Source organism: Marmota monax, unplaced genomic scaffold, assembly GCF_021218885.2.
Source record: "Marmota monax isolate L192 unplaced genomic scaffold, Marmota_monax_Labrador192_F-V1.1 WCK01_AAM20220418_F8-fsc00019, whole genome shotgun sequence".
In the NCBI taxonomy this organism is placed as follows: Eukaryota; Metazoa; Chordata; class Mammalia; order Rodentia; family Sciuridae; genus Marmota; species Marmota monax.
Window position 1 is genome coordinate 9,793,158 of NW_026695242.1, and position 25,917 is coordinate 9,819,074.

The 25,917-nt window shown below is 37.6% G+C and overlaps 1 protein-coding gene and 1 long non-coding RNA gene across 13 annotated transcripts in view; one reads left to right on the forward strand and one right to left on the reverse strand.

The window, feature by feature from the left end:
* The window catches only part of LOC124076022 (cell division cycle and apoptosis regulator protein 1), a 194,266-nt gene that overhangs the window by 133,006 nt on the left and 35,343 nt on the right, over nucleotides 1-25,917 (reverse strand). For 8 of the 12 annotated variants that reach the window (XM_058577940.1, XM_058577943.1, XM_058577941.1 and 5 more), the window contains exon 3: nucleotides 19,956-20,009. In XM_058577940.1, the coding sequence (XP_058433923.1) occupies nucleotides 19,956-20,009 (54 nt within the window). Of the gene's footprint in view, nucleotides 1-706; nucleotides 778-12,471; nucleotides 12,605-19,955; nucleotides 20,010-20,233; nucleotides 20,493-20,551; nucleotides 20,569-25,917 lie in introns of those variants that run through there. The other 4 variants (XM_058577948.1, XM_058577946.1, XM_058577947.1 and 1 more) reach the window with 4 other exon arrangements.
* LOC124076021 (uncharacterized) overlaps nucleotides 1-25,917 on the forward strand; it is a 133,821-nt gene that overhangs the window by 81,476 nt on the left and 26,428 nt on the right. The window lies entirely within an intron of this gene.

Consider the following 25,917-nt stretch of genomic DNA (forward strand, 5'->3'; position numbering starts at 1 on the left):
CTTGCACATGCAAGACCTTGGGTTCCATCCTCAACACCACATAAAAATATGTGAATAAAATAAAAGTATTGTGTCAAACTACAACTCAAAAATAAATATTAAAAAAAAATGAGACAGGGACACAGCTCAGTGATAGAACAGAAAGCTCTTGATTATATCCGTAGGATTTCCAAAAAAAATTACATTATATTTATATATATATATATATATATATATATATATATATATATATATATGCTTTCTCTATATGTATATGTATACGTTATATGTATATAGATCTATACATTATATATCAATATATCCATCTAAATTTATGAATGTCTGGATATATAATATATCTAATTTGGGGCTGAGGCTGTGGCTCTGTGGTGGCTCACTTGCCTGGCATATGTGAGAAACTGGGTTCAATCCTTAGTACCACATAAAAATAAATAAGTTTAAAAAAAAGTACTGTGTCCATCTATAACTGAAAATATTTTTAAAAATATATATTTGTTACCTATATCTATAGATACAGATGTATTCCCCACATGTATACATAAATCAGCAGACATAAAGTAGTCATATTACAACTACTAAAAAGCATTATACAAAATTTATTAAAATTATAACTTGCTACAATCATAAAGAAGGACACTGTGTTTAGTTTCTTCCTTATAAGTATTTCTTTTGACAGTTATAAACAAATTAAAATATGGGGTTGTACCTTTAAATTCCGCATAAAATGCCTTCAAGGACACACCTATCTTCCCAGCTACCAAGGCTGAGGCAGGAGCATCACTTGAGCACAGGAGTTTGACAGCATCCTGGGCAATATAGTAAGACCCACATTTTAACAAACAAACAAATAAATAAATAAGCAACAACACCAAGAAACCTTATAAAATTCTTAAGTATTATACAATATAAATCAAAGAAAAGGCCAGAACGAAAACATAAATCTCCAATAAAGGAAAAAAATTTGAATTCCATAGTTCCAAAAGATTAGTATTGTATAATTTAAAAAGGAGAACACTGAATTTTAAGGTCATACAACTCACAATGGTTGTAAAGACCAATACCACTGAATGTTAAATTTTTAATCAAAATACACAAAAATAGCATCATAAAAAGATGGGTTCTTAGCCTGTGTACACTGAGGGTTCTGTTACTGTTGAATTTTCTCACCTCTTTTATAAATTACAAAGTTACAAACTGACCCTAAAACATTTCTATTCTGTACCTCTCTGGAATGTTGCCAAGGAGCCTTTTGTGGCCTGTTCTTAAGTCATTTTGATGCTGCTAACAAATGAGATGACAGCAGTGGAAACAAATGAGACTTCTGAGAACACAAGGCTCCTGCAGGAGGAATCTTCAGCAGATGTTATACATTTGGACATTAATAATGAAGCAATTCCTACAAGGCCTCTTGGTATTTTACTTGCAAAACTGATATGGACAAATCAGCTTGGAAAAAAGTAAGTCCAGGAACTAGGGAACCCAGAAGCTGGATTCAACACAGTCAACAAAAGACTCTTGCCAGGACTGAGGGAATATGGCTAGAGCAGCTTCAAATAAAATTTAAAACCTTCTAACTAACCATCAACTGAAAACCCAATCAAAAATCAAGTGTTGAGCCAGTAATAAACCAGATCAATGCAACAAGCTACTAGAAAGGAGCAAAATTTTAGCACTGACATTAAAACAACAACAACTAAACAAAATAAAACCATATACTAAGAATAAAATGCTGGGGGGGGGGGGCGGGGCTGGGGTTGTAGCTCAGGGGTAGAGAGCTCACCTAGCAGGCGCTAGGCGCTGGGTTTGATCCTCAGCACCACATAAAAATAAATGAATAAAATAAAGGTATTGTGTCCGACTATGACTAAAAAAATTTTTTTTTAAAAAATAAAACCATGTTAAAACTATTATATTCCTTTTTGGAATTATTAGGGAAATGAGCAAGATGTATAGAATTGAAATGAAAGATATGTAAATGACTGGGGGAACAAATACAGGATGAAATTTGGAAGAAATGAAAGAGAATTTGAGGTGTCAGCAGGCATGATTTACACAGTCATGTACTTGGTATTAGAAAACAAAATAATCTCCATCATACATTCCAGAAAAGGTCACCTTGAGGTCTGTGTTGAGTTGCAGATCCAGAAACCCAGCTATCTGAAAGTGGAGGAATTCATGAGATTGGCACACATAGATAATTTAGGGTGGACATCTACATACCACACCCTTTGCCTGGAGTGTTTGCTGGGTCTTACTAATTATGTCACAGATATACCAGAAGCAAGATATCCTCTGATGCAAAGGCCTTGCTACACAATTTGCTAGTTAAGGAAGTTAGGAAGCAGCCATATGTATTTTCTGCTTAAACTACTAAAAGGACCTCAAAAGTTATAAGAGATCTTCAGGGACATGGAGTTCACCTTTATGGCAAAGGTAGACTGAGTTCCCTCCATTAAGTAATTCTTTACCTTTGCTTAGATATCTAGAGAAATAAGGAAATACTTCCGAATAGTGCTATATGCTGTTTCCTCCTACCTCCCCATCCATCAGCCCTAGTTTTACCTATTGGAGGTTGAAGTGGCAAGTGAAAAAGTCAATCTGAGGCTTGACATGTAGCTCAGTACTGCCACAGGTAGAGCACATGCTTAGCAAGCAGTAGGCTTTGCTTAGCTCTCCAGCACCTCCCCAAACAACACTACTATAGGAGTGAACTACAGAACACAGAGTAAAATAGCTATGAGCTCATATTCATTAACAAATCAGTCAATGAATAAGCAAGTAGGAGAAAATGGACAGCACATCTTTCCAGTAGAATTTTCATTAGTAGATGTAGAAAGAATGGTATAAACTTATAATGAGCATTTGGTAAACACCATCTTAATAACTATTGGATGTAATAATTATTAATACTAAAAGTAGTCACTGAAAATATAATTGACCCAGGCATGTTGGTGATTATCTTCATGTAATCCAAACAACTCAGGATGCTGAGGTAGAAGATGACAAAATAGGGCCAGTCTCAGCAACTTAGTGAGAACCTTTCTCAAAAATAATAAAAAGGGCTGGGAATGTAGCTCATGGTAAAGCATCCATGGGTTCAATCCCCACTACCAAGAAAATGAAGAAGGACGAGAAGAAGGAGAATACAATGGAAAACAGGATATTTGCATTGTCTTTAAGTATTTTCCACTAAAATACTTGTTAATTACAAAACTAATTTTACAGAAAAGCAATGTGACTTACACCTGAACCAAGAGATGAAAAATAAACCATAGGAGATTTTATGATATACAGACAGGGTACATCACTTCTGCAAACTCTTACCCCCCCCCCCCCCCCCGCCAAAATGTATATACTAAATTCAACTATGAGGAAGTAAGTATCACACAAGCCAAATATAAGGGACATTCTACAAAAGTAAGAGATCAGGATTCTTCAAGTGTCAATGCGAAGCCAGGAGCAGTGGTGCAAGCAAGTAATCCAGTGGCTCAGGAGGCCGAGACAGGAGGATCGAAAGTTCAAAGCTAGCCTCAGCAATTGTGAGGCACTAAGCAACTCAGTGAGTCCCTGTCTCTAAAATACAAAATAGGGCTGGGGATGTGGCTCAGTGGTGGAGTGCCCCTAAATTCAATCCCTGTTACCAAAAAAAAAAAAAAAGTGTCAATGAGAAGCACACTGAGAAACAATTGTGTTCTGGAATCTAAGGAGCAAAGACAACTAAATATAATGAGGGATCCTGGATGGAACTCTAAGCCATAAAAATATATGAAGTTTCCTCTATCTACATTTACCTTTCCGAATTAACAAGGCCAAACGTGGTATTGTAAAATAATTACATTTTTCAAATTAGTATAGAGGTTGTACATTTTTTATTTCTTGGATATTTTTATTTCTTTGATGAAATTGTGCACTTAAGATTTTCTCCAGCTGGGGGTGTAGCTCAGTGGCAGAACACTTGCCTAGCATGTGTGAGGCACTGGGTTCTATCCTTAGCACCACATAAAAATAAAATAAAGGCATTCTGTCCATCTACAAGTACACACATACAAAAAAGATTCTTATTAATGTAAAATTTCCTGAAAACTTCTCCATTCCTTATAACATCAACTCACTGATGTTTCTTTTCTTTTCTTTCCTTTCATTTTTTTTAGTACCATGGATTGACCCCAGAGGCACTTGAGTACTGACACACATCCCATACCTTTTTATTTTTGGATCTCACTAAATTGCTGAGTTTGATTTTAAATTTGCAATCCACCTGCCTACCCCTCCCAAGCCACTGAGATCACAGACCTGCTCCACCTTGCCTGTCTCACTGACTATTTGAGAGCTTTTATTTCTGAGTCCTGTCAACATTAGAAGATCCCATCCATATTAATTAGAAATGTGAACACTTTTTAGACTGAGTATAAACTTCTGTGTACTGTTGTAAAACATCCTGAGTTTCAATTCCTGGTCTCTAGGTTCCATTCTTTAATCCAAACATTGAGAAAAAATGGCAAAACTAAAAGACAGGTTCAGTTTCCTTTGTATATCTACCAAAATCTGCCACAAGCCTTTAGAATAAAAACCAAAACAAAACCTCACTTTACAATTTCAACATCATTCTTCCTCATGCTGTTATTACAGGCTCAATATTATATTTACATAGATTACATAATATCCTTTAAAAAAACTCTATGTTCAATCAAGTCTGTTTATTTTAGCAATGATTATAATACTTCAAGAGTCAAAGTCAATTCATTCTCCTGGATAATAGTATTTTCCCTTAAACATTATTGTAATTTAATACATGAGACTATTTTTTTTTAGATAAGAATATTATTCAAAAATAAATTTAAGCTGATATTATAGAGCCATGCAATAGGTGACAATTTAAAAGAATGTTGTTTCCACAAGGATGATTAAATGAAAATATTGCCAAAACCAAATGTTGGTGAAGATGTAGGACAACTGAAAGTATCCTGATGACTGGTAGGGATTCTGAAATTAAATATTCCCCAATCCTATTACTCAGAAATTCCACTATTTATCTAAGAGAAATAAAAACATATGCCCACCCAGGCACAACACACACAAAATGTTGTACAAGAATGTTCATAGCAGGTTTATTCATAATAAACAAAATCTGGAAATAATTCAAATGTCTACCAACAAGAGAATGGATAAACAAAAATGTAGTACATTTTACAATAAACTTCTCAGCAACAAAAAGGAACAACTGACTGATATATACAAAGACATTAATGAATTGCAAAAGTAATGTTCTGAGTGCCAAGACAACTCAATGGGAAAAGAATAGGCCTTCCTAAAAATGATGTTTGGCTTGAGCCACATATGCAAAAGAAATAAGGTGGACTCCTATATTATACCACATATAGAAAAAATAACTTAAAATATAACAAAAACTTGAAGGTAACAGCTAAACTAACAATACCCTAGAAGAAAATATAGATTTATAGATAAGTCTTTATGACTTGGTTTAGCTAACAGTTACATCAAAAGTCCAAGCAATAGCTGGGTGCAATGACACATGCCTGTAATCCCAGTGACTCAGGAGGCTGAGACAAGAGACTTGTGAGTTCATGGCCAGTCTCTGCAACTTAGAGAAGACCTAAGCTAGACCCTGTCTCAAAATAATAAAAAAGGCTGGGGATGTGGCTCAATGGTAAAGCATCTGTAAGCTCAATCCACAGTAGAAGGAAGGAATGAAGGAAGAAAGGAATGGATGTATAATTCAGTACATGGTAAATTTACTCTTTCCATTGTATACTTGTTTTAATTCATTTCAGTGTGATGATTTTAAACTTTTAAATTATTGCATTTTGAAAGATTTCATTGAATTTCCTTTTCTTTTTTTTTAAAGATTATATATATATATATATATATATTATATATATATATATATAGAGAGAGAGAGAGAGAGAGAGAGAGAGAGAATTTTTTTTAATATTTATTTTTTAGTTTTCGGTGGACACAACATCTTTGTTTGTATGTGGTGCTGAGTATCAAACCCGGGCCGCACGCATGCCAGGCGAGCACGCTACCGCTTGAGCCACATCCCCAGCCCGAATTTCCTTTTCAATCATACTGATTTCATTTTCTTCTGAAAACATTAATTTTTGGCTACACTTTCATGTATTAATCTTGATTCATTGGTTTTATAATAGACTGTAGTTATGTCTTTGCTGTTAATATAAGATATAAAGCTCACAAAGAGAGAATAAGAAAATTTTGTTTTGTTTTGTTTCTCATCTATACACTGAACACCACCTTATGTTATTTGTGTCCTATCCAGTACATTCTTTTCTATCTCTCTTTCTATTTTTAGACCTTCGGGGTTTTAGATTCACAGTAGATTTCCACTGATTGATAGTTTTGGGGTTTTTTTGTGTTTGTTTTTTTTCCCCCCAATTTTACTTGGTGTCTACTTAGTTTCTCTGAATTTGGTATCTTTCTTTTGTTCTAAGTTCCTGGTAAGATAAGGTTGGGGAGAAGATAAAAGTAAGAAAAGGCAAGATAAAGAAGGAATGAAGTCTATTTCACACTGCATTGGAATTCTTTGTCTAGTTAGTTTCAATCGCCACCAATGCCTGCATTTCACCACACAGTAATTTGAGTAAGATTTCTCAAAACCAAAATTGAGCATTGAGCTACACTGTGTAACAGGACATTAAATAGAGACATAGATATTCTTCATTATTTCTTAAAGGTTCTATTGCCAGGTCTAGGGAGCCTATAATCCCAGCTAGCTACTCAGGAGGTGGAGCAAGCAAGATTAGAAATTAGAGTGATAGCCTGGGCAATTTAGTGAGATCCTGTCACAAAATGCAAAATACAAGTTGAAGAAACAAATTTGGTTTTAACTTTTTAAAAAGGAAAAATGCTTGCCTCACATGCACAAGGCCCTGAGTTACACCCCCAGCACCACCAAAAAAATAAAAAAAGCTGGAGATGGGGCTGGGGTTTTGACTTAGTAGAAGAGTGCTTGCCTAGCACATGTGAGGCACTGGGTTCTATCTTCAGCACCACATAAAAGTAAATAAATAAAATAAAGGTATTGTGTCCATCTACAACTAAAAGAAAAAAAAAGAACAAAGAAAGAAAAACAAGACAGTGGGGGCTGGGAATGTTGCTCAGCAATAGAGCATCACTGGGTACAATCTCTAATACAAAAAAAAAAAAATAGACATTTCCTATTTCTATGCCCAAAGCAAGTGCACTAGATACAATGTAACACAAGATAGAATGGTTAGGTTCAAATGAAGCACCATAATAATATTTCTTCCAGATAAGAATCCTTGACAGCATAAAAAGGGCTGGGATGTGGTCAGTAGTTGTAAAGTATCCCTAGTACCTTAAAAAAAAAAAAAAAAAAAAAAAAGAACAAACCTGGGTCATTGCTAAAAGGCCAGGAGAATAATAGAAAATTTACACAGTTTCTGTTTTGTTTGGATTCTTTCCCTCTCTTCTAAGAGAGGATGAAATTCAGAAATTTATGCATGCTATGCCCATACTCAACCACTGAGCTACACCTTTACTACAGAAAAGGTACATGCTCTTAACTACTCAGAAGATTATATGATTACAAAATGAAAAAGGTAACGACTGACTTCTGAAGACACTTAGCAGAAATTACCTTAACCTAGTGATAAATGCTAACATCATAATAATGAGATACATGACATCACAAGACACTTAGAAGATCACAAATTCATCTCTGTAAGATTCTTGTTAAAAATGAACAACCTGGGGCTAGGGTTGTGGCTCAGTGGTGGATGGAGGGCTTTCCTCGAATTCGTGAAGTATTGGGTTCAATCCCCAACACCATATAAATATAAACAAATAAAGATATTGTGTCCATTTAAAGCTTAAAATAAATTAAAACAAACAAACAAACAAACAAAAATTGTACCAGGCCATGGAGGTGCCAGCCTATAATCCCAGCTGCTGAGAAGACTAAGGCAAGAAGATTCAAGCCAGCATCACCAACTTAGCAAGGCCCTACACAACTTAGCAAGAACCTGTCTCAAAATAAAAAATTAAAAGGGCTGGGGATGTAGCTCAGTTGGCAGAGTGCTTTGCTTAGCATGTGTAAGTCACTGGTTCAATCCTTAGCACCTCATAAAATAAACAAATAAAATAAAGGCATGCGCCATCTACAACTACAAAAAAAAAAAAAAAGGAGAGGGGGATGGGGATGGGGCTGGGGATATATTCAATAGATAAGGGATCCTTAGTTCAATCCCCTGCACAAAAACAACCTGAATCTAAGCATGAGCAAACATAAAATAAACCCAGATTGAGAGATGCTACAAAAATAATTGAATATACTCTGCAAATAACTGACAAAGACTACAAAGACAATAACCACATGTATATGATGAGATTATCGTTTGATACACAAGCATTACAAGGACAATGGGGAAAATAAGAATAGGGTTCTGATCAGTACACTGAACCAGAGTCGCATCATATCCGATCAGCTTTAACTTCCTTAGTTTCATCATTGTACTGTACTTATGTAAGATGTCCTTGTATGAAGGAAACACATGGTGTAGTATTTAGGTTTAAAGGACATCCTTTCCGAAACTTACTCTCAAGGAATGGATGTGTGTGTATGTGTGTGTGGGGGGGGTTATATAGAGAAAGAAATCGAGATAAAGCAAAAATATATACATAAATATATAGTAAACATTTGGGCTGGGGTTGTGGCTGAGTGGTAGCGCTCTTGCCTAGCATGTATAAAACCATGGGTTTGATCCTTAGCACCACATAAATTTTTTTTTTAAATATTTATTTTTTAGTTTTCGGCGGACACAACGTCTTTGTTTGTATGTGGTGCTGAGTATCGAACCCGGGCCGCATACATGCCAGGCGAGCGCGCTACCGCTTGAGCCAAATCCCCAGCCCACATAAAAAATTTTTTAAAATTAAAAGAAAGAGAAAGTGGCATTAAGTTGAAAAAACATATGTATATAGTAAACACTTGGGAGACTGAATGAAATATATATGTGAATAATCTGTACTATTTTACAGCTTCCCTTGTTTAAAATTATGTGGACTTTAAAAAATTTTTCATAAAATCCATGAAAAAGTAGAATGAAATGTTTAAGAATGAACAAAAATAGTAGAAAGCCAAGGGGTTTTCTTCTTTCAGAAGTAAGCAAATTTTGCATTTCTTGGGCAATAAATTTGACTTCAGTTTTCATTCCTTCCTTCCTTTTTCTTTTTAGTATTGTGTATTGAACCCAGGTATGCTCTACCACTGAGCCGCATCCCAAGCCCTTAAATTGCTAAGGGCCTCACTAAATTCCTGTAACTGGCTTTGAAGTTGCAATCTTTCTGCCTCAGCCTCCTCAGCCACTGGGATTATAGGCATGCACCATTGCACCTGGATTGACTGAGTCTTTACAGATAAATCAAACAGAAAAATACATTCTACATTATTGATATTGTAATTTATCCCCTAAGAATAGCACACATATTAATCTTCAGAATTTTTCCTTAGAAATTGTATTGAGCAGAAATCAACCGGTCAGGCCTTGTACTCTAATCATATCATTCATCATAAAACATTATGTTAAGAAATGTGGCCCAAGTAGCTCTTTATTTTGATGATCCTACCTTGTTATAGTTAAGTAATTAAATATCAGAGGCTTTAACAAAGCCTTGGTCAGCTGGATTACATTTCCAATTATATGTTCTAACCCACAGATTGGCTGTTTTACACTATCTACTGAGTAAGGACAAACTAGATTTCATGAGTGGGTAACAAAATTGTTACTTTTAAATAGCTTCCACATATTTTTTAATATTTATTTTTTAGTTTTAGGTGGACACAATATCTTTATTTTATTTTTATGTGGTGTTGAGGATCAAACCCAGCATCCTGCGCATGCCAGGCAAGCACGCTACTGCTTGAACCACATCCCCAGCCCGCTTCCACATATTTTAATCAACAAATATCCTTACTATATTTATAAAGTTCACCAAAACCCACATTTCAATGTAATATTTTTATCCATACTTCCTCATGGCTCTATGAATGCCACTACTTCATTTTTAAATTTTACCTTTTTTATTTTTCCAGTGAGGCAATGATTGGCACATTCCTTTATCTTCCTTCTTTATTATCACCTAGTGTAGATACAGCAGATCAATTTAATCTCTGAGTTTATGCAGCTACACCTATTTTTAGCAACATGCTAATCTCCTCTAATTAGGAATTTAGTATCTAGAAGCATTAGACATTCTCTCTCTTTTTGGTTGGGGTGGAATGTGGGAAGGTACTGCCAATTGAACCCAAGGGCACTTTTCCACTGAGCAACATCCCTAGACCTGTTTTATTTTGAAACAGGTCTCCCTGCCCTGCCCAGGATGACCTTAAAATTTAAATCCCCATCTCAGACTCCCTAGTAGCTGTGATGGGCCTGTGCAACCACACCCTTTTGCACTGCATTTTCTCCATGGAAGACCCTAACAGCTAAACATGGATTGGAGAACCAATTTCAAACTTGAATTTTATTGCCACTTGATGCCTTTCACTTGACCTTCAAATCAAAAAATTCTATAAAAATGTAAGAAAAGACAGGTAGTCTCCAAGCATATGCAAGAAACACACCCATGTCCACTCACAAAGGTGGGAAAACTAGACAGATTAAAAGAGACTTGAGCCATCAGTTTGACTAAACTGCAAATTGATGCACTCTAGGACTGACCCATAATGGATTTGGAGGAAAGTAGCTCAACAAGATTGAGGAGAGGGTTTTTGTTGTTTGGTTTGTTTTTCTTTCAGTACTGGGCACGGAATCCAGGAACCTTTTTCTATGGAGATACATCCCCAGTAATTTTTTTTTTTTTAATTTTGAGGCAGGATCTCACTAAATTGCCAAAGCAAACCTGTAACTTTCAATTTTCCTTCATCAGACTCCAGAGTCACTGGGATTAATAGTTGCATGCTGCAGTGCTGGGAGGCTTTGAAAATATTTGAAACTGTATAGTATATAATATTAAATTGAATCAATTGTGATTAGGAATGTAACTCTGTATTAGAACATTTGTCCAGCTCATGAAAGGTCCTGGATGTCATTCTAGGTATCCTACCCCACCCAGCCTGGAAATGGAGCTGGGCTTGCTCTCAGGGTCCTATAGACCAGGCTATTCTGAGATTCTGAGCCTGGGCAACCTAGACAGGCCCTGCCAAAAAAATAATGTTTTTATTACTACTACTACTACTACTACTACTACTACTACTACTACCACCACCACCACCACCACTACCACCACCAGTGAAGTTGGCTATGAACTTGCAATCCCCCTGCCTCATCCTCTGGAATTGCTGGAATTATAACAAGTTATGTGCCACTATGCCCAGCCCATGTACTATTCCTCAAATTCTTCTATAGGTTTCAGATTTCTTTTTCATTTTAAATATATCTATATATTTTAGGTGTAGATATGAATAATACCTTGATTTTACTTATATTTTTTATGTGGTGCTGGATTAAACCGAGTGCCTCACACAGGCCAGACAAGAGCTCTATCACTGAGCCCCAACCCAGAGCCCCAAGGTTTCAGGTTTTCTAAGTAAAAACTGAGAAAAAATTAATCACATTAAAATAAGTGTACTATATATGTACTTGGATTTCTATACTATCAAAAGTGGACTGACAACTTCAACAAAACGAATACTTTTTCCTATAGACTCAAATGTCACTACAATAATTTCTATTTTAGGGGCTGGAGATGTGGCTCAAGTGGTAGCGCGCTCGCCTGGCATGCATGCGGCCTGGGTTCGATCCACAGCAGCACATACAAACAAAGATGTTGTGTCCACCGAAAACTAAAAAATAAATATCAAAAAATTCTCTCTCTCCCTCTCTTTAAAAAAAAATAATAATAATTTCTATTTTAAACTTTGCTTTCATTTAAACTTCCAAAGTAAGTTTCTCCCCCGCAACCCCAACCCCACCCCTTTGTTTTTGTTTGGTTTCGTTGGCTTTGGTTTTGACAGTCTTGCTTCAGTTCCAAGGTTGGCACTGAAGTCCTGTGCTCAAGTGATCCTCCAGCTCACCCTCCAGAGTAGGTGGGACTACAGGTGTGCATCACCAGGTCCTGCTTAGAAAAGACATTTTTAAAAAGCCACTGTGGGGGCTGGGGTTGTGGCTCAGCGGTAGAGATCTTGCCTAGCACAAGTGAGGCCCTGGGTTTGGTCCTCAGCACCACATAAAATAAAGATATTGTGTCTATCTACAATCTACTGGGGAGGCTGAGATGGTAGGATTAAGAGTTCAAGGCCTTGGGGCAACATAACAAAACCATAGCTCAAAATAAATAAATGCAATACAATAAAATGAAAAGAAAGCCACTCAGGCAGCAGATGTAACTCAGTGCTAGAATATGTACTTAGTAGGCATAAGGCCCTAGGTTTAATCTCCAACAAACACATGAACACACAGCCACTGTTACCTTCAAACTCTTGCATAGGTCATTGTGGTAAATGTAGGCAGGTGGGCCATGACTGAGAAGGTAGGTCACTGGGGCCTCCTCTGGAAGGGTTAACCTTTCCTGCGGCTCCTTCCCCTTCTTGCTGCTATAAAATCTTTGAAAATATATAAAAAAAACATTTTGGTGGCTGCGCTTGTGGCTTAGTGGTAGAGTGTTTGCCTAGCACATGCAAGGCCCTAGGTTCAATCCTCAGCACCACATAAAAAATAAATAAAATAAAGGTATTGTGTCCAACTACAAAAAAAAACAAAAACATATTTTTGGGCTGGGGTTATAACTCAATTGGTAGAATGCTTCCCTTGCATGCACAAAGCCCCTTGGTTCAATCCAGCACCACCCAAAAAAAAATTCGACACTGAATGACATTCCATTTATAATCTGAAAATGAATAAATACTAGTAAAACTTTAACAAAAATCAAATGAAGAATTATTTGGCTATTTGTAATCTAACTTTTTTTTTTTTTAGGGGGTAGGGCAACTAGAGATTGAGCCCAAGGGTGCTTAACCACTAAATCACATTCCCATCCTCCTTTTGAATATTTTTTCTTTTTTCTTTTGAGAGGGTCTCATTAAGTTGCTTAGGGCCTCAGTAAATTGCTGAGGTTGGGTCTGAACTTGCAATCCTAGATTACAAGTGAGCCCACCATATTTTTATGTGACTTTTGAGAATATACTCTGATCAGTACATGAATAACTATCCAGGAGGAAAAGTACACCTCAAAAAAGAAGATGAATCCAGCACCATCAAAACAAACACAGTATGAGCATAAATATTTAAGACGTAAGGCATATGTTCTTTTGTAGACTAGGACAAATTTGATATGTTTTTTCTGTTTGTAGCATGAATGAAATTTTCCTCCAGTCTGTCCAACCTCACTTGGCTTTTATTCACTCAGAGTCTCTGGGACCATTCCTAGAAATCACAGAATGAGGGTTAAGGATGTAGCTTAGTGGCCGAGCACTTGCTTAGACTGATATTTAACCTAAACCTGAGTTTAATATTGAAGTGGGGAATGTGGGTGGTGCAGCAGGGGGAACAGAAAAAGAGTAAACGGGGGAAAAAAATAAAAAACACAGAATTGATATGAGTCTTTTATTTATTTGTTTTCTCTGGGGATTGAACCTGGGGCAGTTTACCGCTGAGTTATATCCTCAGTCCATTTTCTTTTGAGATGGGATCTCACTAAATTGCTGAAGATCTTCCTGAGGGTTGCTAGGGCTGGCCTTGAACTTCCTCTTGCCTCAGCCTCCAGAGTTGCTGGATTACAGGCATGTACCACGCAGCCATGGTCTGTTTTGGACATAGGTCTCAAAACATTGGATATATCCATGCTTTCATAATAACTGTATGACAGTATGTGAACTGGTTTAGTGAGAATCCAGTCCTGAAATTAATCTGATTCTCTCTAGGCAAAATGCTACACAACAGTTCCTGGGTATGCAAACCAGCGGCCCCATGTGTGCCTTTGATGGTGTGAATAAACACTGCTGTATGAACACACGTCTTTTACAGTTTTTGCCAGTTTATGACATAATGTGCAAATTAAAGGCATTTGTTTAATTAGGAAAAAAATTATTAAGTTTACATGAACCCCTTTGTATTCTCAAATTATTTTCTTCCAATTTACATATTTGCTTGTTCATTGTTTTTTAAGCTGCTATACTCTCAGCACCCACCCACCCCAAATTCCCCAGGCATGGTGACAGACCTCGAATCCCAGCAGTCAGGAGGCTAATGGGAGGATTTAGAGTTCAAAGGCAGCCTCAACAACTTATTGAGGCCCTAAGCAAATCAGCAAGACCCCCGACTCTAAATAAATATGAAAAAGGGCTGTGGATGGGCTTACTGGGTCAATCCCAGGTACAAAAAAAAATCCCCCTACCTACTGATCCAATACATCCAAATGTCTGTAACACTATCAAAATGCCACTTTTTCTCCTCTCCCAAAGATGGTTTAGTATTTAATCAATCAATTCAATTTGCAACATGTTGCTACAAGTAATAGTGTTGTACAATTACCAGTTTTTAAAAAAGTATCATTTTACCAATGATTTCTTTTACTAACTATAACTGCAGGCAACAGAAATCTGTAGCAACTCTGTGAACTCCTATTTCTTGTAGCTTAAGGGAATTTAAAATAAACAAGGTATCTCAACTGTATCTAATTTAGTCTTTTAAAATCTGTACTTGTATATATATTAAAATTTACAAATTAAGGGAATAGTTCTCACAGATACCAAACACATTTCCTTAAAGGATGTTTTCCCCATCTCCCACTTTTTGTTATTCTTTCCTTCAAAGCATTCACCGCAATTTGGAATTTATTTGTCTTTAAATTTTCTACTTGCCTTTCCTCAGTAGCATTTAATCTCCTGAAGAGCAGGAAACACATTGGTCTTAAATTTTTCCAGTATAGCACCAGCATTTAGTATGGGCTCAAAATATATTTAGTAAATATTAATAATGTTATTCAGAACAGATCCCTTCTGAAACATTTAATAGAGGCTTGGTAATGGTCCTAAATATTTTGAAAATCACTGTCATGCCAACTGAGAGCATGTACAAATGTGACTCATTTATTTATGATTTGATTCTTTTTAAAACAAATGACATGTAGTTATACTATATACAAGTATCCTGTCCTTTGCTAGTGATACAGGCTTTATGTCCCCCACTCCCCGCATGGCTAGCTCTTCCTCTTTATCAGCATCATCAAGGAAGGAAACAGTGGAGAGAAGGGCTGCCAGTGCAGAACCAGCAGCAAGATCATGTTGTTTCTTTCTTTCTTTCTTTCTTTCTTTCTTTCTTTCTTTTCTTTTTCTTTCTTTTTTTTTTTTTAATAGATCAGTCTCTGTAGACACTTTCCTGGTTTAAAATTCACTGACATTTCTTTATATTTGTTCACCCAGTTCTTTCAAAGATATTTTATAACCAAATAGCTAGAAAATGTACCCTGACTGCCAAGGTCTTCTCCTCAAGATGCTCACACTTTTGGTTTTGAGGTGATTTTTAAATTAAGACACAAATTGCAAATATAGTATAGAGTGTTTTGTTTGTTTGTTTGTTTGTATTCCAGAGGGAATTAAAGGCAGGGTCTTGCAAATGGTGATCAACATTCTGCAGTGAACCACATCCCCAGCAGTATAGAATTCTTATACAGCAATCACACAGCCTCATCGAATGTTACCATCCTCATGATCATGATTTGGGTCCTCCTTTTGACCCAACAGTAAGTACAGCCCTCCTAGCTACTAGTAATGCTGAATATGTTCAGGTCCACATTCCACCTTCTATACATTCATATGCATTCCAGGAAGCTGACCTGGATACAGTTCATCAGAAAACTTCCTTTCCCTCTCTATGGCTTCCCATTGGGGTTGACCATTGAAAACAGGAGAAGGCTGGAGGCCAGGGTTTTATTCCCCACCATGATTCCATGTAGAAGTCCCCCTCTAAGAATAACCACAAGAGAAATCTGTGATCATAGCTGGATATCCTGGCCCACAGCAGTAATCCCAGGGACTCTGGTGACAAAAGCAGGAAGATCAAGTTCAAAGCCTGCCTCAGCAACTTAGCAAGGCGCTGTCTCAAAATAAAAAATAAAAAGCTGTGTACATAGTTCAGTGGTAGAGCACCCCTTGGTTCAATCTCTGGTACTGTACAAAATGGAAACAATAACAAAAAACTTTCTCCTTCTGTTCAGCTACCACTCCACCTGAGTTCCTTCCCCCACTCCTCTGCCCTTCCAGCCCAGTCATAATAGCTTTCTGCCTTCTTTAGCCCTGTTATCTTTTACCATCATTAGCTATTTTTTAAATTCTGCTCACACCTCTAAAATATTCCCTTTAGCCAGGCAATGGTGCATACCTGTAATCCCAGTGGCTCAGGAGACTGAGATAGAAGGATCACAAGTTCAAAGTCAGCCTTAACAATTTAGAGAGGCCCTAAGCAAATCAGTGAGACCCAGCTAAGGACTAGGGGCTGGGGTTGTGGCTCAGTGACAGAGTGCTTGCCTAGCATGTGTGAGGCACTGGGTTCGATTCTTCTGTGTGTGTTTGTGTGTGTATTTTTAAAGGGCTAGGGATGTGGCTCAGTGGTAAAGCACCCCAGTATAAATACATAAATAAGTAAAATGTTCCCTTTATGAAATTTTGCTCAAACTGATTGTGCCAATTTTCTCCAGGGAAAAAGACTACCAATCAAAGTTTTATACTACCTTAAAAACTGACTTTCTCTAAGGAAATATATCCCCCTAAGTCATCCCCTCTGCCATACACACAAAGTGAAAAATATTAACATAAATGTTTCTTTCAAAAGGAATTCCAAGGCATGTAGTGACAACCAAGTTCATGAATCATGAACTGAAAACTAGTTCATACTTCTACTGTAGTCAAGAATCAAGCTAGTCAAATGGTGCACATCTGTAATCCTATCTACTCAGGAGGCTGAGGCAGGAGGCTAGCAAGTTAATTAGCAGGCCAAATTTGGCAATTTAGCAAGATCCTGTCTCAAAATAAAAAATTCATATTTCTTTATTTTGTATCTGAACCATTGTATCTCAGCAGTAGAGAGCTTGCCTACCATGCATGAGAGAGTAGGTTTGATAATTTCTTGCTTGCGCGCACACACACACACACACACAAACAAAGTCTTATGTTTCCTAGTACAGCATGGCTAAGAAGTTGCCATCCGTATGTGAAAATAACAATGATTACCACCCAACCCTGCCTCTCATATTTGATATTTGATGCCTCGCTGGCCATAAAGCATTAGGAAGGAAACACTTCAGCAAGAGGAAGATTACAAAAAAATAGACATCACTACTTAAAGCTTTAAATTTTGAAGTACAATTGAATGAATGTAGGTATACATTTAAATAACAATTTCTGAGTGAGTGTTTCTCACTCAGAAACTTAGAGAGGCCCTAAACCAGTTAGCAAGACCCTGTCTCATATATATATATAGTAAAATGGCTGGAGATGTGGCTCAGTGGTTAAGTGCCTCTGGGTTCAATCCCAGGTACAAAGAGAAAGAGAGGTATGAGACAAAGCAATTTCAACCCTGCAACTGGATTCAATAGGGACCAGGTTCAGAGCAGAATGGAATAACCCTCAAATTCTATACCCAATTTCCTCCTTGTAATTATTCAAACACCTGGCTACTTTCTAAGAAATGATAAAGGTAAACAATTATTCATAGTACCTACACCAACCACTCTGCAACGGGACACGGGGGATTTGAAGATCTAAGGAACCAGAATCAAAGAAAGCAGACTGGATCTTTGATTCAATGCCAAAGCAAGGACAAAGAATTATGAAAAGAGTCCAATTTATAACCTGTAGATTCCCATCACTGAATCTCTAGGGAGAATCCAGGTAGAATATCTAGGTCCTTATGCATTAAAACCTAAACTGATCTAGGTGCAGTGATACAGACCTATAATGCCTGAGGCAGGAAAATAACAAGTTAAAGACCAACATGGGCAACTTAGGGAGAGTCTGATGTTGTTCAGTGGAGCAGTGCCACAAAAGCCACAAAACAAAACCTTAAAAATTCATAGTCTTTTCCTACTCTCCCTCCTTTCTCAAACACACTTGCCATCTTTTTTAGGGTTATATAATATTCTACATCTGTCTAGCTGAATTTTAATCTGAAGGCTTTTAACATTCTTCTGTACAGAAGAAAAACAAAGCTTGGAAAAGGAGTGTGTGTGTGTGTGTGTGTGTGTGTAAAGTTTTTAAAAATTGAAGTGCCTATATCAAAACAATTAATTTTTTCTCTTAGAGCATTTTCCTTGCCTTCATTACTTTAATAACTATGGAGGGAAAGTAAACAATTCAGTTCTGCTTGCTAGGACAGATGACATACGGCCACTCACAGGTACTTAAAAATAAATTTACAAGAATTCACGATTTCCAAAAGCAACACGTGGTATATTTACTTCTCAAATTTATTTCAAGTGACAGAACACTCACAGATTAACATAATAAACAGAACTAAATAGCACTCCCAAAGCCCAATTCCTAGCAAAGGTGGGAAATGACTTACTGTCTATTTGTTTCTACATGTAGACTCTTTTTTTTCCAAGACTGAAACTATTCTCATGCAAAACTTAATGCTTGAGATAGATTTACCCAATACACAAAGTATATAGAGATCTAAGAAGGACTCCACAGATGAGAGAAGGGAAGGTGGTTAAATTTGTCTTGAAAATAACCACTATTCATTTTGTCCAGGCCCTAAGAGAATTTGTGCCAAGCAATTTCATTCATTTCACAGTGTCTCGCACATTGCTGACTGTGTGGTAAATATGAAATAAATACTTGTTGGTTGATGAAAAATGTACATGCCAACACTGTGTATACACAGGAAACAGAAACTCAAGGTGGTCAGCCAAATTAGAAATCAACACAAGGTTTGGTTCTAATGTAAACACTTTCAACTCACACAACTAGGGAGACAAACAAGATAAAATTCTGCCATAGTCATGGTTCAAGATGTTGTTCCTCTTTGAGGCTAAAACTATTTGCAAAAGAGAAGTTACAATTAGGTAAAATATTTTAAATTAAATATATACAATGTAATTTTACAAGCAATTTTTTATTGCTTGCTATTTCTTCTTGAGATAAAAATGTTGCTAAAATTTAGAGTAGCAATATGCCACTTGAAAGCTTAAGCACATAAGCACCTATTTGCAAGACTAATGCTAGCCTTGAACTTTTAGTGATGCCATATGCTTTTAAATTAACCCTTCTAAATACTGTACAAAGCTTATAACATGGATTGTTAGCTTATAACCAAATTAGGTTACTGTTAAATACTCATCAGTCAATCTATAGAATATAAAGAAAACATTCTTATTCCTATAGCTCTAAGAATTCCAAAATTAAAGATGATATAATGAGAATTATATTAAGCAATTATAATCTGGCTGTAAGATCTCAAGACTTACACATTTTAAGTTGAACTAAAATCTCTAAGAACCTTTTCTCTTTGGGAAAATAATCACACATTTTAAAATAGTCTTTAATGGATGGTCAATTAAAATCACAATGGATCTTAGCTGTCAACTTCAAATAGTACCTTTCTCCTAAAAAGCTTAAGTACACACACCAGCTTAAGTACACACACTGGTGCAACAACACAAATGCAGATGTTACAAAGGGGGATATAAAGAAAAATTAATTTTATTCACAACACTTTGCATATAAACTTTTCCTTCTGCAGACTTCTGGGAGTTGAAAATAAAGGGTGCTAATATGCACATTATGCAGTACATCAGAAAAAAAAAAGAAAAAAACTTGAGTGAAAATTCATTAATCTACTAAAAATCTGGGAGAATACACATCCACTGTATTCCATATTTACCCTCAGGTGACAGAAAAAAAAAACTATATGAAATGGAAAAAAAAAATAAATATTATTTAATCAACAGCTGATTACCTTTAAAACTTTGGGCTTCTTTTCCCTCTGGGGCCTCTTGTTTTCTTTTATAACCTAAAAAAAAAAAAAAAAAATCAAATTGGAAAATGAGCCTCCATCAAGAAAAAAAATTAGCTCCCACTCCCCCCCAATTTTTTGACTATTTCTCTGTAAAACTATTTATACCATTTAAAAATCATCAACATGTTTGCTAGGCAGAACCTAAAAATCTTATGTAAAATGTATACTTTAAAGTCACTAAAAAAATTTTTTTCTATTAAGATGAGGTAGGGAAATACCCTTTTTTCCCCTTAAAGTCTGTCTTAATTAGCCTCTGCATTCTTCACAGCGAAGCCCACGAGGTAGCCATCTTGCTTGCTTCTGCAGAGGAAGCCTCTACAGTGGAACAGTTCTGCAAACTGCTTTTGGTATTATTATCATGGTGTTTAAAGGCAGCCCTGGCCTGCCAGCACTGTAGACGTGCTGGGCATGCCTTTTGCAAAAACAGCCCCACAAAGAGTGCAGCCAATGGCAATGCAGAGCTTAGCAACTCCAAAGTGATCTTCTCAGCCTAGCCCTTCCTAGACAAAGGATCTCCTGTGCAGCTCTGCTCTCACCACAGGACACAGGCAGTCACAAGCTGCGACATGGAGTTCTCTGCAGAGGATCTGGTCGCGCGGAAATCACAGGAGGCTTCAGCAAAAACAATGCACACAAATCCCCCAGGTCGCCACCATTGGATCCATGGTGGAGTCTCCCTGATTAGTAACCTCTTGGTGGCTCCAAGGGTAGGTCTCCATGGGGGAGGGGTGTGCGGTTCAACCTCCAACATACAGGAGACATAACTAAGCCTAGGGGGGCATTTGGGCTTGCTGAAACTCTGGAAGGTATTGTGCATTTTTACTTTATAAGGCAAGGCGAAATATTGGCGATATTTAAGGCAGGGAGGTTATGTGAGGACAGTGTAGGCTCAGCTGTTGGGCTGCGTGTCTCATTCCTTGGAACCACACCTCTTTGCAGCAGGCGCTCTGCCCAGAAACACAGCAATTTGATTTCTGTCAATAAATGTCCAATGACAAAGGCAGATTAAAAAACAACAATAAAGCCACTTAAAAGGAAAAGGACAGGATGAAGACAAGGAGAAGGGGTGGCGTTTTAAAAATACACTTGCCACTGTCTAGAGAGAAAAGATTTCTCTCTCTTGCTATGGACATTTCTGATGACTGTCAATTACAAAGAAATCCCTGATTAACCAGAAGGCAGATTCTGACTTGTACCTGTAGGACAAAAGGGCACTTTTGGCTCCTTTCTCTCCCAAGATCATCAGCTGTCACTGAGCATTTCTCTGCAAAACTGACAAGCAGATGCCCACGTGGAGCCTGCCTGTGGAGCCTGCCTGTGCACCCGCTTAGTGGTCAGGCACAGCCACTGGCTTCCCAGGGACTAGGAGAGGTATCTGAGCCAGGGATGGAACAAACCACCCACATTCACAAGACCCCCTCATAAGGGACTGCCCAGTGGGTGGTAGGCACAGAGAGCTGGCACCACAGTTTGACACCTGCCAGACACTGGGAAAGGGAGGAACAGAAAATTCTCCCTCCCATCAGCCCCCTGGTGTTACAACAGTGGAAGCAAAGGACCAAATCACAAGAACTGGAGCAGTAGTGGTGATCTAGCTGGTCTCAAGGTCACTGCCAAAAAGCAGTGCAGAGACCAATCACAATCACGTCACAGCCACCTTGATAGCTGCACAGATCTTGGGAAGATAGCCCCAGTTCCAGCCTCACAGAGCCAAAGTTTCAGCAGCCCATTTGGAGGATTGGCAGCATGGCTTGCCTGGCTGCTGAGCCAAAGAAGGGTTTTCCACTTGCAGTTGGATTCAGAACAGATTCCCACAACCAAAAATTGGGAACAGAGTGAGGGCCGGAAAGCCTGCTTTTCATAACCCTTGGTTGCTCCTCTTTCAGTTTGCCACGAAAGCACGCTTTGCTTGTTGAATTGTGAAGTCCAACCTGCCTTGTTTTCCCACTTACTCTTTTGGAGCTGGGAATTGAACTCAGTGTGACATGCATGCTCTACCACTGAGCTATATCCCCAGCCATTATTGCACTTTTAAACTAGCTCTCACAACCACCCACCCTCAAAATTTTTATTTTATTTATATATATATTTAGTTTTCGGTGGACACAACATCTTTATTTGTATGTGGCGCTGAGGATCGAACACAGTGCCCGACGCATGCCAGGAGAGCACGCTACTGCTTGAGCCACATCCCCAGCCCCCCTCAAAATTTTTAATCAGTTCATGTAAGGGAAAAAACCTACTGGGTGTGGCGTTCTCAGGTCTTCCTTAAACACTTGTATCAACACCAGTGGATTCTGACTTAACCACATCCACCAGTACAAACACACTAACCAAGCCCATACTACCAAGAACTTCTCTGTGAGGAATGAAGCATGAAGCAGCCATAAAACAGGATCAAATACACTAAGCTTTCAAATACACCATGCTTTTGAAAACAGGTTTAGAGTCTGGTGCAGTGGCACATACCTGTAATTCCTGCGGCTCAGGAGGCTGAGGCAGGAGGATTGCAAGTTCAAAGCCAGCCACAGCAAAAGCCAGGTGCTAAGTAACTCAGTGAGACCTTGTACATGTCCAGCTCTAATAAAATACAAAATAGGGCTGGGGATGTAGCTCAGTGGTTGAATGCCCTGAGTTCAATCGCCAGTGCCAAAAAAATTTTTTTTTTCTAAATATTTCTTAATTGTCAATGGACCTTTATTTTTTTGATATGTGGTGCTGAGAATGGAACCCAATGCCTCACAAATGCTAGGCAAGTGCTCTACAACTGTGCCACAACCCTAGCTGCCCCCTTCCCTAAATTTTTTTAAAAGGTTTTAAAAATAGATGTTAGCTTAATCTGTTTTCATTTTTTCAGGCTTTTTTTTTTCATTGTAAAATGTATGTAAACTGAGCATCATGACACATGCCTGTTAATCTCAGTGACTTGGGAGGCTTAGGCAAGAGGATCACAAGTTCAAGGCCATCCTCAGCAATCCAAGGAGACCCTGTCTCAAAAACAAAAAGGGCTGGGGATGTAACTCAGTGGCAGTGCACCCATGGGTACAATCCCCAGTAATGAAAAATAAAGAAATAAAATATATGTAATATAAAATTTATCATTTAATCTATTTTTCCAGTATAATTTGGTAAGATTAAGGGCTAGGGTTGTGGATCAGTGGTAGAGTGCTCAACTAGCATGCATGACACACTGGGTTCGATCCTCAGCACCACATAAATGTAAAATATTGTGTCTACATAAAAAACTAAAAGATAAATATAAAAAAAAAAAAGATTAAATATGTTCACCATGTCTTACAGCCATTTCCACACCTCTTTTAGTCACTCAAACATTAGATCTACCTATTCTCCTCCATTTGTCATTTTGGGGCTATCAGTTTGTAAAAATGTCTGGTTTTAAAAGAAATCCAGGGCAAGGGGTGGTGGCTCAGTGGTAGAGTGCTTTCCTGGCATGTGTGAGGAACTGGGTCCAATACTCAGTACCACATAAACATAAATTGTGTCCATATTTTTAAAAAATATTTAATAATAATAATAAGAATAAGAAGAAGAAGAAGAAGAAGAAGAAGAAAGAAGAAGAATTGATCATGCCTTTTATCAGAGATTTGATTTTTTTCCCCCAGTGGGAATTGAATTCCAGGCTTCCTGAATGCCAGCCAAGTGCTCTATTACTGAGTACATGCCCAGCTCTTTTTACTTATTTATTTTTATTATTTTGAGACAGGATCATGCTAAACTGCCCTGGCTGGCTTCAAATCTGTAATTCTCCTCCCGCAGCCACCCCAGTAGCTTGTATTACAGTCATGTGCCATGATGCTAACCCCTATCAGAGACTTTATTTTCTGTTCCCTTTTTTTCTTGGTACCTGGGTTTGAATCTAGGGGCACTTATCCACTGAACCACATTCCCAGCCCTTTTTATTTTGAAACAAGATCTTGCTAAATTGCTAACAAAGGCTTTGAACTTGTGATTCTCCTGCCTTAACCTCCAAAGTCACTGTGATTACAGGTGTGGGTTACCACACCCACCTCCTATCAGAAACTTTTTCAAATTAGTTTGGTTTCACTTCTTGTGACACATAAAAACTGACTGACAATAGAGAATCATCCTGGGTGACTGGGTTAAGCAAAGCCTTAGTACAGCTATTCCCTGGTTTCCCTCTAAGGCTACTGTATTCCTGTATCCCTCCAAGGAGCCAGGTCCACCAGCATCCATCCACTTCTCTGCAGAAGTCCTGTCTACTGTTGGTTAAATAAGTTCCTTTTTTTTTTTAAAGGGACAGGGGTGTTGGCGATTGAATCCAGGGCCAGCAAATGCTCTACCACTTAACCACATCCCAGTCCTAAAAATTTTGCTTCTTATTACTAGTCTGGTTTGTATAATAATCATTTTCTTTTCTTTTTTCTTACCTTCCTTCCTTTCTTTCCTTTTTTCCCCCTTCTGTTTTTAAAAGAAGTCTGGTCCCATGTGGTGGTGCACACCTGTAATGCCAGCAACCACCAAGGCTGAGGCAGGAGGAGCTCAAATTCAAAGCCAGCCTCAGCAACGTAGAGAGACCTAGTCTCAAAAGAAAAAATAAAGAAGACTGGAAATGTAACTCAGTAGTAGAGCATCCCTGGGTTCAATCCCCAGTTCCAAAGAAAAAAATAACAGGTAGGGTGAAAACACCAGCATCTCCAAACCAAATCCTCTAAATAAGTTTGAAACTAAAATTTAAACAATTGTGTTATTGTTCAGATTTACATGAAAAAAGTGCTTCACCTATCTTTGTTTGCTTACAAAGTGGTGGTGGCAGGGAGTGGCTGGGGATTGAACCCAGGGATGTTTTACCAACAAGTTAAATCCACAATCCATTCTATTTTTTATTTTTAGAAAGAATCTTGCTAAATTGCTGAGGCCTCACAAAGTAGCTAAGGCTGGACTTGAACTTATGATCCTCTTGCCCCTGTCTCCCAAAGTCAAAGGAATTACAGGAGTGCTCCCCGACACCTGGCTATACTAAACATTCTCTCAGTCACTTACCATGCATGTGATAAATGAAAGTGGTTTTACATGTTTTGAAAAGAAAGCATTACTATTTACTCCTGGCTCATTCAGCTATCTTATACGAGATCATTGTTCTTGGTGGGATAAAAATCTTAAGGTGCTATTAACTTTACTGCACCTAATTTCCAATTGGTGCAATTACAAAAATGGAGAACTGTGGCTGTCACTAATTAATAAAACTATGTACAAGTGAACAAAATAGTGAGCAATTAAAACTCATTTTGTATAAAAATTGGAGATCTTCACAGCACCCAATATTTTAGGGCAATGGAAACTTTCCCAGATAAACCTACTATCAAACAAGATTGCTGCAAGAGATAAGACACAAACTCCATCACACCATCCTAACATAATCTTATATTTATGAATTTTAAAAGTACACAAAATTTTCATTTCCAATGATATTGGAATTGGTAATTTGGAACAACTCTCTGGCTACAGATAATTTAAAAAGCTGGGCAAAATATAAAATCATCTGCTTGAGGGAATGGAAGAGTGAAATATTACTATGGTACTCAAGAATTACCAGACCATGATTCAGAGGTGAATGAGGACTAGGGAAGGAAATACAAGTAAAATGAAAAATGGAGAAAAATAGGTAAAAAGATAGTCAATGGAAAACACTGAAGTTGAAAGTGTTTGATTCATGTTTAAAATCTTTTATAGCTGAGTACCTGGAGTCCAAGTTATTCAGGAGGCTGAGGTAAGAGAATGGCTTAAACCCAGGAGTTGAAGTCCAGCCTGAGTAACATAGCAAGGATAGCAAGGAAGGCTCTGTTTCTCTCTTTCTCTCTTTTTTTTTTTTTGTTGTTGTTGTTGTTGGTGTTGTTGTACCAGGGACTGAAGCCAGGGGCAT